The 13,068-nt window shown below is 37.8% G+C and overlaps 1 protein-coding gene across 1 annotated transcript in view; it reads left to right on the forward strand.

Moving 5' to 3' along the window:
- The window catches only part of anln (anillin, actin binding protein), a 68,629-nt gene extending 56,503 nt beyond the window's left edge, over positions 1 to 12,126 (forward strand). The window contains exons 22-24 of the mRNA XM_073024049.1: positions 1,646 to 1,753; positions 5,440 to 5,612; positions 10,701 to 12,126. Of these exons, the coding sequence (XP_072880150.1) occupies positions 1,646 to 1,753; positions 5,440 to 5,612; positions 10,701 to 10,845 (426 nt within the window). The 3' untranslated portion in view covers positions 10,846 to 12,126. The remainder of the gene's footprint in view (positions 1 to 1,645; positions 1,754 to 5,439; positions 5,613 to 10,700) is intronic.
- Positions 12,127 to 13,068: the final 942 nt, after the last annotated feature.

Consider the following 13,068-nt stretch of genomic DNA (forward strand, 5'->3'; position numbering starts at 1 on the left):
TCCCATTCTGCACACTGTTTAAAAGGATTAAATTCTTTTTGTGCTCTTGCCTGTGACAAAATAATAAACTAAACTGCAGGAAGAAGATAATTGTGTCTGATTTGGACTTTCAATGGTGTTCAGTCTATTATAGACCAAGGGAACTTCTCAGCCTTCATTTAGTAGGTTGGATCTGCTAAGAATTTGAAATTTTCAAATTGAAACCTGACTTTAAGTAATTTCAGGAGCTAGGATGGTCATTTAATAACTATTATAAGACTGCATGTCTTGATTAATTTTAGGTGATAGATTTAACCTCTGATCAGCTATATTTTATCTGCTAAGGGTTAAGTGCTGGTGGGTGATGAAGAGTAAGAGTACTTATCGCCTAACTCAGGCTTTCAAGCCATTTTGCTGCATTCTTGGCCCATTCCCAATACGTAAAATGCTGGTGCTGCTTGTGGTCTCTTATGAGTATCTCCAAAGGAGCTAGGTCTGTCATTCTCTATAGCATTTGGTAGGGAGCTTGCTTGAGAATTGCCAAAGTTAATGAGAGGATAGAATATAGAACAATGCAGCACAGAACATAGCCATTTGCTCCATACTATTTACACTAACCATTATGCCAAATGAAGTTAGTCAATCTGTGTGCACATGATCCATATCCTTTCATTTCCTTTCTGTACATGTCAATCTAAATGCCTCTTAAGTGCCAGTTTCAGCTTCCACCACCATGACTGGCATCTTGTTTCAGGTGCCTACCCCTAAAAGATGGATAAACTGGTAGATATAGTATATCTGAATTTTGAAAATGCACTTTTAAGATGCCACACAGAAGGTTATTATTTAAAATAAAGTCATAGTAGATCTGGTATCAATGGTTGCGTACTGTAAATATTTGTTAACAAGCAAAAATAAACTGCAGATAATCCAAATTTGAAATAAAGCAGAAACTACGTAATAGAAATACTCAACAGTTAGACAGTACTTTTGGAGCAAAAAATAATTTAACAACCTGCTCTATTTCTCTTCATTGTGTTACCTAACCTGCTGAGTAGAAATAAATACTTCCAGGTTGGAAACAACATTTAGAATTTCCCAGGGATCAATCCTGTGCCCTTAGATATTCACTTTATATGCTTACATGGAAATAATTGTCAAGGTTTGCAGATAAAACCAAGAAAAAGTGAGCTAATAGCTGGATGCAAAATTCCGCATTGAGTTGGGGATGGTCTTTGCAATGGAGAAAGAAGGCAATAGATTGATAGTCCCACTAACGGTTGTATGGACAGTTAGGGACATTTTTTTAAAACTCTTAGATAGGCACATAGATAACAGAAAAAGTTATGTGGGAGGGAAGAGTTAGTAACATCATGGATCTCAATCCAATCTCTAGGCACTCTTACCAGAATGATTCTGTATTCATGTAGCTTTCTGCAGGCTTTATCTACTTTTTGAAGGTACATTGATAAGCAATTCTAGAAAAAAAATCTGGTGTTTAAAACATGTTAATTACACAATGTATTATGCAGTGAATGGTATAGGATAAGGTAAAAATTTTAGTGTGGTTGCAAACAAATACACTGTTTATCTAATGCTTCATAGGTAGCAATAAGATTCTTAATACTTTCCTCTGAACCAACTCGATGGGTTTCTTTCTTTGTAGACCATGTTTGATGATGTTAGTGGTTTCGGAGCTTGGCATCGACGCTGGTGTGTCTTATCTGGAAACTGCATCTCATACTGGACCTATCCAGATGATGAAAAATCCAAGGTTTGTAGTACAGCAGCTATTGCTGCAATGTCCAAAGTGATCAGCTGAAGTGAAATGTAAAAAAAATTAAATATCTTTTTTTCACCTTGAAGCCTTCTCCAGATGTGATTATCTGTATTTTTTTAAGGTCCAATGTATGTTTCTTGAAATGGCAAACCTATACAGTCGTCCCTCAGATTGGTTCCAGGACCCCCCCGCGGATACCAAAATCCACAGATGCTCAAGTCCCTTATAAAAAATGGCGTAGTATTTGCATATAACCTATGCACATCTTCCTGTATACTTTAAATCATCTCTAGATTACTTGTAATACCTAATACAATGTAAATAGTTGTTATACTCTATTGTTTAGGGAATAATGACAAGAAAAAAATGTCTGTACATGTTCAGTACAGACACAACCATCATAGCTCTTCTGGGAACACTGATACTGCCTTGGCATCAGCCGATGCCGATTCTCCCATGATCTTTAAGTTCTTGAGGCTGTAGCACTTTACATAGCTAGCTAGCCATCCCTTACTAGCCTTAAACTCCTTCCTCTTGCTCACAACACAAGTAGTGATCAAACGAGACGCGAGGTGAACAACGCTCAAACAACGAGTGCTGGAGAGAGACTGAGGATCTGTGAAATGGCGGGAGGCTACAATAGGGTATGCCTACACATCACTTCATTTGCGTGGACTCAGCATAGTGCTCAGTGCGCAGCAAATTCAAGTTTTGCTTTTGGAACTTTCTGGAATTTTTTTTGATCCGCGGTTGGTTGAATCCACAGATACGGAGGGCCGGCTGTACATGTTTAGGCACCAGTGGCAGCCTCTGATGCTGAGTGTTAAATCAAGGAAAAAATAGACTTATTAAGCAGTGAAGCTAATAGCGTTTTGGTGTAAAAATGAAGCATCAGTAATCTTTTGTGATGTAATATCTTGCTGGTCCTGATGGGAAGTAGAGGAAATGATTCATCTAATTCAATTACTACATGCACTTTCTTCTTTTCTCCATCAATACCAGTATCATACTGCATTACAAAAAGAAAGTTTGTGTTTTTCACAGTAGTGTTTTTCATACCAAAGAGCTTAGCCTCACTGCTTCTATTCACCATTGAATATGTCTACCTTTTTAATGATATACCATCCAGCATCAAAACTTGCCACTGATGATTAACCATTCACAGGATATTTATTTCTGACCTTCAGTCTTTCACATATCAATCATGATTATATTAAAGTGACAGAAGAGTCTCCATGTCTATTCCTGTGACTAATGACTTTTGCAGCAGAAACCCCATTTCAGAGTTTTGCTGCTAGTTCAAATTATAAACTGCCTTTTTGTGTAAAGAACTGGATTGCTTTTCAATCATACGCTTGGATCCAAATTGCATTGTTTTTTTTTATTGAAAACTTGCAAAACCTGGAAATGCTCAAAATACCCCTGCGCACGTTTTGTGTTTCTCCTGTCAGTTTTTTTTTTCTTCTAATACTACAAAATTAAGAAATTAAAGCGCTACTTTTATTTTGCAGTAGGTCTACTTATGAGACTGAAGGAGGACCAAAAATGAACAATAGTAGGAGGAGAACATAGTGTAATTTTCATCCTGTTTCAATGTATTTAATGCTGTGTTGAATAACAAGTTACACTGAAAGAGCTGATGAATTAAATGGAATCTCGACATTAAAACATCTTGGAATTCATATTCCTTGCCCTCATAAGCTATTTTCTCACAAAAGACAAATGGATTTCAACAGAGGCAATTTCTTAGACATCCAGTTTGAGTAAATACAAATTTCTTACATGCCCATTTTGGCTATTAGTTCAGTTTGGTATATGCACTTTGCCTTTTTCAGCATTTCTATTTACATTTGGCTGTTTCAAATATGAAGATTTTCACATGCTAATCCATTAGCCTATTTGTTCATTATTTAATATAAATAGGATGCTTACAGAAAAAATTTGCAAAGTCCATGACAGGGAGTTTGAAATGGTTTGGCAATGTAACAGCTTTAAAATTGTTAACTTTTGTTTGGGTTTCTCCATGATCTTGACCTGTTTAATTTATTTAATCATCTTCTGAATGAAGATTCTCAAATGTCAATGTAGGCCATCCAGCTTCCAAACCCAAGTTACGGAATTTCTTTGCCTAGACTTTGGCTTCTCTTACACTTCATGGTACTCTTTAAAAACCCATCCTATACTCCTATATAATTTGGAGTCAGTGTTATTATTTATTCCTGTGAACTATCTTCCCACTTTTTATACTTTAAAGATGTTATGTAGATGTAAATTATTACGAAAATGAAACAAATAAAAGAAACTGCTGTAAGAGAATATATGAAGAATTTTGTAAGCCTGAGTAAACAATAGCTACAGAGCTTGTTGGATTACTAAGAAATTGAATATTTGCAGATGTAGTAGAAGTGTGCCAAGGAGAAAAATATGAAACACTTCACTTGCTGAATCAGTCTAATTCTTTTATTTTTCTTTATAGTGTTTTTCTGTTTGACTTTCAATCTGCTGTGATTACTGTTTATCAATTCTGTACTTCCCCTTCATTTTCAAATTTACTTGTCTGTACTTTTGTAGTTACAGAGTTATAATAAAAGTACAACACAAAAATAGGCCTTTCAGCCCACTGAAGCTGCATTGACCTTATGTTTCCATCTACTCTAATCCTATTTTATTCTTTTCCATCAACCTGAATGCTACTAATTTCTTCTTCATACCCAATTTTCCTTTTGTCTTTTACTGTTACATTATTTGTTTTGAAAAGACCAATGCAAAATACACAGTCAAATTATCATTATGCTCTCTTTCCATAAGATTATTTTTGGATCTAAACAACCCTTTGACTAAACTTTTAAATTTACTATACTCAAAAAGTTGGTCTTGCCTTGCATGTCACCTGCATATTTTTTCTCATGTCTTTGTCCTTGATATTTTCTTACTTAGATCTGCTCTAACTTGATTTCTTAATAGGAGTCTGACATTTGTTGAAAGCTTTTACCCCTGTTTAAGTCATTATCGATAGATTTAATTATCTGGAACCTCTACCTTTTGATGCTTTTTTTTCTCTTGCAGCAAGAGCTCTCTTCTTAAAGGCTCCCCACTGAGTATTTAGTACTTTCCCTTTAATTCCAGATCACCAAGACCCTTTTCACCTTGCTGACATTATCACGTTTAGTGTTTTGCTATTGATTGTTCATTGACTCTCAAGTTCTACTTCAAAATTAACATTTCCAGGCATTAACATCAATTTTCAGAGTTCTGCGATTCCAGCTTTTCAAATAGATAATCAATTAAGTTTGATTATTCAGGTGCCTAATAACTGAAACTGATGGGGAGGGGGCAGAACCACAAGGGTCTGGATTGGTTAAAGATTGCATTTGTATGTGCAATGAACACAATGAATCATCACCACTGTATTGCAGTGTGCGATAAAAACAACAAGGTAATTTTGAAGAAGTGAAACGTGGTGTACAAATGGAAATTACACCAGAAACTTCGTTTTTCTTTGAAATTAAAAATCTATTTTTACGATTTTTTTTAGTATTAATGTTTTATAATATTGAGAAGTGTGTTTTAACTTTCCTGTTCTATGAAATCTTTTATCTTGCTTATGAACTTAGCTGATGTTTATTTAATGCTAATGTGTACAAATCGGTATGATTAAACAGCACTTTATTTTATTGCAGAATCCACTTGGCCGTATAAACTTGGCTAATTGTACTAGCAGAAGAATAGAGCCAGCTAACCGTGAGTTCTGTGCTCGACCACACACATTTGAACTTATCACTGCAAGACCTCAGCGAGAAGATGATCGAGAAACACTTGTTAGCCGATGCAAGAACACTCTCTGTGTTACCAAGTGAGCAATAGAATCAATTACTTTGAACTAAGTTCCTTGAAAAAAAACATCTGTGTCTTGATAAACAGTCACTCTGTACATTACATTATCCCGATGATAACTAGGTTTCAGAAGTTTAATTAGGGACAGATTGCCAAAACTTGCTTTGTTTTCCTGTGATTTGGAAACTGAGTGGTGATCTAATTTAAAGTCTTTATTAAGATGAAGGAATATGTTTGGGGAGACTGCACTTCAGTTTTTAGAATGATCTTCACAGTTGCAGCAGCCAGAGCAGCAGAGGGGATGAACCAGCAACATTTCAGAGTTTATCCTCATTGCCTAATTGTGTGGCAACTCAGCCAATAAAAGGAAGGTAGGGTAAAGTGAAACAGCTTTTGGAAGGTGGGCCAGTGTAGGAGTAGGGAACTGAGACTTTGACTCAAAGCTTCAGTGAAAAGGCACAGATAAGTAGCAGGTAAAAATCAAGTTATGTTTTTCATGTTGATCTGAGACCTTTGACTTATTGTAGATAAAATGGAAGTCAAACTATTATACAAAATGAGGAATGTTCCTCCTGCAAGATGCGAGAAGTCAGGGAACTTTGCATTTTCTCTGATGACTACATCTGTGGGAAATGCACCCAGTGCTTGACAAACTAGGTCAATAAATTGAAGATGCAAGAGGATGTACTTGGATTACTCAGGAGGCTAAGGATGAAAGTTGAGGTTTTGAGGTGGTTACACCTCAGGTGTAGGCTATTGATGTATGAGTGCCAGGAGAAGTAAGGGGAGTAAACAGATGATGCTAGATTCCCTTGTGGTCATTCTCCACAGTAGCAAAGTTCGAAGTATGTATACAACCTTGATATTTGTCCTCTCACAGATAGACACAAAATAAACACGATTGTGCCCATTTAAAGAAAACATCACATACCCGACACATGAAAAAAGAACAAATAGCACTAACAGCAAAAAGCAAACAAATAACACAGAATATTACACATCAAACCGTGAAATCCCTGAAACGGTCCAGGAATGACAGCCACCAAGTTATTTCACTTTAGCGCTGTGTTAATGACTGCAAGCCATAGCTATAGAGATAGTTTTGTGTCAAATTGCCTCAATCAAATCACACAAATAGCAAAAAAGAGTAACCAGAAGTACATGGAACATGAACTTCAGAGTCCACCAAAAGACAGTCAACAGCCACAAAGTACATTCAGCGTTAAGGATATAAAACATCAAACCGTAGAATTCCCTGTAAAAGAGCCCCACAGCCACGAGCCATGATCGAACCTTGTATTATGGGGCCAAGACTGCTGCACTTCCTCCGACAGCAGCAAGAGGGAGACCAGTCAAACACAGGCAAATGGTGCTGAACACACTCTCGCCCTTGTCGATTTCAATCTTGATTGACTCTTTAATCGGCAAGGAATAATGGAAGTGTCAATGGGTTTGTGTTCTACCATTGGGAAACAATGGCTGCACGCTCCAGTCTGAACCTCCCCAAATCCACCCAGGAGGTGGCAAAAGCACCAGGTTTCTCAGTCAGTCCAAAAATAAATAATCAAAATCAAAATTACCAGCTGCAATCGTTCACAGTTCAGGAGAAGAAACTATTTAAAAGAAGAAGTTTTTGTGAGCTGTTTGCAGGATGTCGTCATTGGTTGCTGGTGCCATCTTGAAGATATATCCTTTTGGCTACTGTTGGGAGGGATGACCTTTCAGAAGCTAGGTTAGTGGCATTGTGCCTGGCTTTGAGGCTAAGGTGGAAAGGATGAAATCAGGCAAGGACAGGCCACCCATTGGTAGAGAGTACAGACAAGGGTTTGTGCAGCCACAGTCAAACTCCAGGATGGTATGTTGCCTCCCAGGTGCCAGGATCAAGGATGCCTCACAATGGGTTCAGGGCATTCTGAGAGTGGAGGGTGAGCAGACATAGGCAGGACCAGGGATGATGTGTTGCAAATGGACCAGGATTTCCAGGGTTGTAATCTCAGGATTACTATCTGTACCATGCGCTAGTGAGATGAGAAATGGATACACAGTGCAATTCAACTCATGGCTAAGGATGAGTTACCAGAGCGAGGACTTCAGATTTATCTCTCTTCCAGGGCAGGTGAGACATGTATAAAACAGACTGTTGTGTGTCTGAACTGGAGGGGAAACAATATTCTCACTGGGAGGTTTGCTAGTTCTACTCAGAAGGGTTTAAGCAAGAGTGACAGGGGAATGGGAACCGTAGCAGGGGAACAAGTGGTAGGCTTGAGGAGAAGAAAGATGGTATGGCAAGCAAGACTGAAAGGAAGGACAGCAAGAGACAGGCTGATGAACCTGGTGGGACTAATGGGCTGAAGTGTGTTTATTTCAGCATTGAGAATATTGTAGGATATTTATTTCATTAAGGAGGATGAACAGAGCCTGGATTAGTACATAGAATTACAATATTGTTGCCTTTACAGAGACCTGGTTACATGAGGGACTGGCAGCTCAAGATTCCTGGGTTTTGTTGCTTTAGAGGTGATGGTGGCGAGATGAGGTTAAAAAGATAGAGGTCACAGCAGTACAAGAGGACACACTGGAATGCTCATCGCAGAGGCAATTTGGGTGGAGCCCCAAAATAAAGAAGGTGCAATTACATGGAGGGAAAATACTATATGTTCCTCAATAGCCACTGAGAGGTGGAGGAACAGATTTGCAGACAAGTTATAGAAAGATGTAAGAGCAACACGATTGTTGTTGTGTGGTTCCTTATTATAAGAGGCTTAGATGGAGTGTGATTTCTCCAGTGCATTCAAGAAGGGTTTTTGAACAGTGTGTGGAGAGTCCAACTAGAGAAGAAAATAACCTGAACCTGGTTTTGGGAAATGATCCGGGCCAGGTGATAGTGAGTGAACATTTTAGGAACAGTGACCACAATGCATTTTAAGATGCTCATGAGTATGGATCTTGCAGGAAAGTATGAGACTGGGAGAGGTCAAATTACGACAGGTAAGATGGGAGCTAACGGGCATTGATTGGGAGCAGCAGCTATTCGACAAGTACATATCTGACATGTAGAAGATATTTAAAGACCAGCTGATCAGAGTTCAGGGTTGGCAGGTTCTAGTAAGAATTAAGGACAAGGGTAGTAAGATAAGGGAACCTTGGATGACTCAAGGGAAGAAAAAAGAAGCATGTGTAACATTTAGAAAACTATAAATAAAATGATATCGGATATCGGACCGTTGTAGTGCTGAAGCAGGCAGTTAAAGCCAAAAGGGACCATGAAATGTCCTTGGCAAGCAGGATAAAAGGGAATCCCAAGACATTTTACACTTGTATTAAAAAAAAGAGGTTAACTAAAGAGAGAGTGAAAGGAGAGAATTTGTGCTTGCAATTGGAGCAAGTATCTGAAGTATTAAATGAGGACTTTGCTTCAGTATTTACCAAGAAGGATTTGGAGAATAGTGAAGGCAGAATGGGACTTGCTAATGTGCTATGATATTTTTAAATCAAGGGGCAGGTAGTGCTGGGTCTTCCGAAAAGCATTAAGATAGATATATTCCCAGTGCCTAATGACATTTATCCCAGAATAGTGAAAGAAGCAAGGAGATTGCTGAGGCTTTGACAAAGCCTCACTAGCGCCAGACAAAATGTTAAAGGCTTGGAGAGTAGCAAATGTTGTGTCTTTGTTCAAGAATCCAGATAATGATAAACCAGTGAGCCTCAAGTAAGTGGTAGGGAAGCTTTTGAAGAGGATACTGAGGTACAGGGTTTATGCACAGTTGAAAAGGCCTGGCCTGCTTAGGTCATGTCAACATAGCTTTATGCAAGGCAGATTATGCCTTGACAAAGCTGCTTGATAAGTGTAAGGTAATGGGTGTTATACACCTGGACTTCAGTAAGGCATTTGATAAGGTCCCTTGTGGTAGTTTGATTCAAAAGATAAAGAACCAAGTTTAAATTCAGAACTGGTTAGCCCATAGAAATGGAAATGCATGGGTGGAAGGAAGGCTGCTACTCTGGCTAGAGGTCAGTGACCAGTGGTGTTGCACAAAGATGGGTGCTGGGTGCTGTTTGTGATATGTACCAATGATTTGCATGAAAATGTAGATGAATTGATTAGCAAGGTTGCGGGTGGTGGAAATGTGGACACTGTAAAGGACTAGAAAAGAATGAGGCAGGTTGTAGAATATTTACAGATATGGGCAGAGAAGTGGCCAATGGAATTTAATACTGGCAAGTGTGAGCTGTTGCACTTTGCAAGGTTAAATGAAAGGAGAAAGTATACAGTTAATGGTGGATACTGAAATAGCATTGAAGTACAGAGGAATCTTGACATCCAGATCCATAGTTCACTGAAGGTGGCTGCACAAATGGATATGGTGGTAATGGCATAGGTGCCTGCCTTCATTGGTAGGGATGTTGAGTGTAAGTAAGAAAGTCATGCTGCAGCTATACGAAACATTATTCAGACTGCACTTGGGGTATTTTTAGATGTTCCATTATCGGAAGCATGTGGAAAAGTATAGAAGAGGCTTACCAGGATGCTGCCTAGATTAGAGGGAATGAGCTACAAGGAAAGGTTGGACAAGCTTGAATTTTTCTCCCTTGAGCATCAGAAATGAAGAGGAGATCTGATGGAGGTTTTTAAAATTGAGAGGCATAGAGAGGATAGACATTCAGAACCCTTTCCTTGGGATAGAAATGTCAAACACCAGACGGTGTGCTTTGTAAGTAAGAGCGGGCAAATTATAGATTAGTGAAATCAAGCAGTTTGGTGGAGTTTAAGAGACATTTAGATGGACACATGAATATGGAGGGCTATGAATGACCACAGGAGAAGGGCATTTAGGATAAATTGGCATCAGGATTGGCACAACATTGAGCTAAAATGCCTGTCCAGTGGTGTACTGTTCTTTGATTTTGTGCTAATGATTTTGGAGGTGAATGAGACTACATGTGGACAGAGAAATTTGAAAACTGACTAGAAACAATGAAGACCAAGCTTAAAATTAGTGTAATTCAAATGAATTTATTGTTTATTCATTATAATGGATATAATATGCATTTTAAATAGTACCTTAGCATTCTAAGCAATCTTAAAATTTTCTCCCTCCCTTTCCAGAAATTGGCTATCTGCTGATACCAAGGAAGAACGCAACCTCTGGATGCAGAAACTGAACAGAGCTCTAATTGATCTGCGGACCTGGCAACCAGGTGCCTGCTATTCACCTCGTATCCTGTTAAAAGAGGTTGAAGACAGGTGTTAACGAGGTTTATATATGATTTAATTTAATCCTGCAATGAGATTGAGTATTGAACAAGTGCAAATATGTAATGACACTTTGTATGTTATGTTACTGAATAATCGGGCACAGGCAAAAAGTATGTCTGCCAAGAATGTTTTTTTTAAAGCAAACCAGTACAGGTTAATCCAGCAGCAACTTTATTAGGTGAAAGAGGAAAGACAGTAAACCATTTTGGGGATTGAAAAGATGCCCTGTACCTCTTGAAAACTTAATCATATTTGCAAAAGTTAAGTCTGCAAAGTGGGTGTTTGCTTATACAGTTTGGCTTTGAGATTACTTTTTAAGAAACTACACAGAGCAAATATTTGATGATAAATGGAGATGGAGTTATAAACCAAAACAATTAAATATATATAGATTACTAATTGTGCTGCTGCTCTTCATCAGCCAATGCTTGTTTTGAAAAGGTCTTAGCCTAACCCCTCCTCCATGGGGAACACTTCCACATTTATTAGTCCATTCAAGAGCTAGCAAAGTTTACACACAAGGTCTGTTTGTGCTGTTAAGACTTAAAAGGCTGCTGACCTGGCCTCAGGATTGATTCCAGAAAATGTTAAGTTCAAATATACAAACACATGTTTGTGTAGACTGCATTTTGATGCACTAGAGGTACCAGAATACACTATGCAATAATTTTAAATGTCTTTCTAATTATGCTGCTATGTATTACCTGCTTTATGCTTGCAGGCTATGACATTTAACTTTAGCAAATATAAAGACTTTAATATGAGTCAACTTAAAAGGAATTGGATGGATTTTTTGGGAAGTTGCATTGAATTCCAACAGTTATGTTTATTTTGAACATCACTGTTAATTTTTTAAATCTAATTTTTGAAAATATGTCCATGTCTGTTTTTTTATTTTTTGCCTTTAATTAAGCTATTTTGTACAATAATGTGAACTACAGTGGTAAGAATTTTAAGTTGGATAATTCTTGACAATGCTGATAAACTAGCATAAAAAAGTTTGAACCCAAATATGTGATGCCATCATAGAATGTGTCAAATTGTTCACATAGTTATTATTCCATACATTTTCACAAATTAAACAGATGTACCAAATAACTATTGTAATCTCACACTAATGTGTACTAAGTGGAAAAATGTACTTTATATATATTCTTTTGTCCTTCATCTTTGTTCTGTGTCTTTAAGTGTGCTATTTTATTTAGTTCCTTTAAATGTATTATAAAATATTCTTATGCAAGTTGTCTAAAATAAAGTGCTTTAAAATGGAAAACTACCTCAAAGGTATATTCATGTATTAATTAAACTTAATTAAATAATGCTTGTAATTATACTATACTCAACAATTTATACAGAAATGAGCAATGTGAAGTGTTGAAATACAGCATGTTTGAGAGCACCAGTAACTTTGAATAGAAGGCAACCTTCCTTAGAAGGTTGGCGTCATTCAATGTCTGTAGTGAGATGCTGAAGATGTTCTATAGGTCAGTTGTGGAGAGCGCCCTCTTCTTTGTGGTGGCGTGTTGGGGAGGAAGCATTAAGAAGAAGGACGCCTCACGTCTTAATAAGCTGGTAAGGAAGGCGGGCTCTGTCGTGGGCAAAGTACTGGAGAGTTTAACATCGGTAGCTGAGCGAAGGGCGCTGAGTAGGCTACGGTCAATTATGGAAAACTCTGAACATCCTCTACATAGCACCATCCAGAGACAGAGAAGCAGTTTCAGCGACAGGTTACTGTCGATGCAATGCTCCTCAGACAGGATGAAGAGGTCAATACTCCCCAATGCCATTAGGCTTTACAATTCAACCGCCAGGACTTAAGAACTTTTTAAAAGCTATTATTAATGCTTTTTGAGATAGTGATTTAGATGCATATCATATTTTTTACTGAGTTAAGTATTGTATGTAATTAGTTTTGCTACAACAAGTGTAGGGGACATTGGGAAAAAGTTGAATTTCCCCATGGGGATGAATAAAGTATCTATCTATCTATCTATCTATCTATCAGTGGGACTGCAGGTAGAGCCTCTTTCTCACAGGTCCAGCAACATGGGTTTGATTCTTACCTTCAACACAGTCTGGAGTTTGTTCTCCCTGTTATGTGGGTATGCTCCCATATATCAACAAAGTGTTGAATGGGAGGTTAATTGGCAACTGTAAACTATCTGTGGTGGTAAAATCTGTAGAGTATTATTGAACTGTGTTTGAGGAAAAACAAGGT

The sequence above is a fragment of the Hemitrygon akajei genome, chromosome 20 (assembly GCF_048418815.1).
Source record: "Hemitrygon akajei chromosome 20, sHemAka1.3, whole genome shotgun sequence".
NCBI lineage: Eukaryota > Metazoa > Chordata > Chondrichthyes > Myliobatiformes > Dasyatidae > Hemitrygon > Hemitrygon akajei.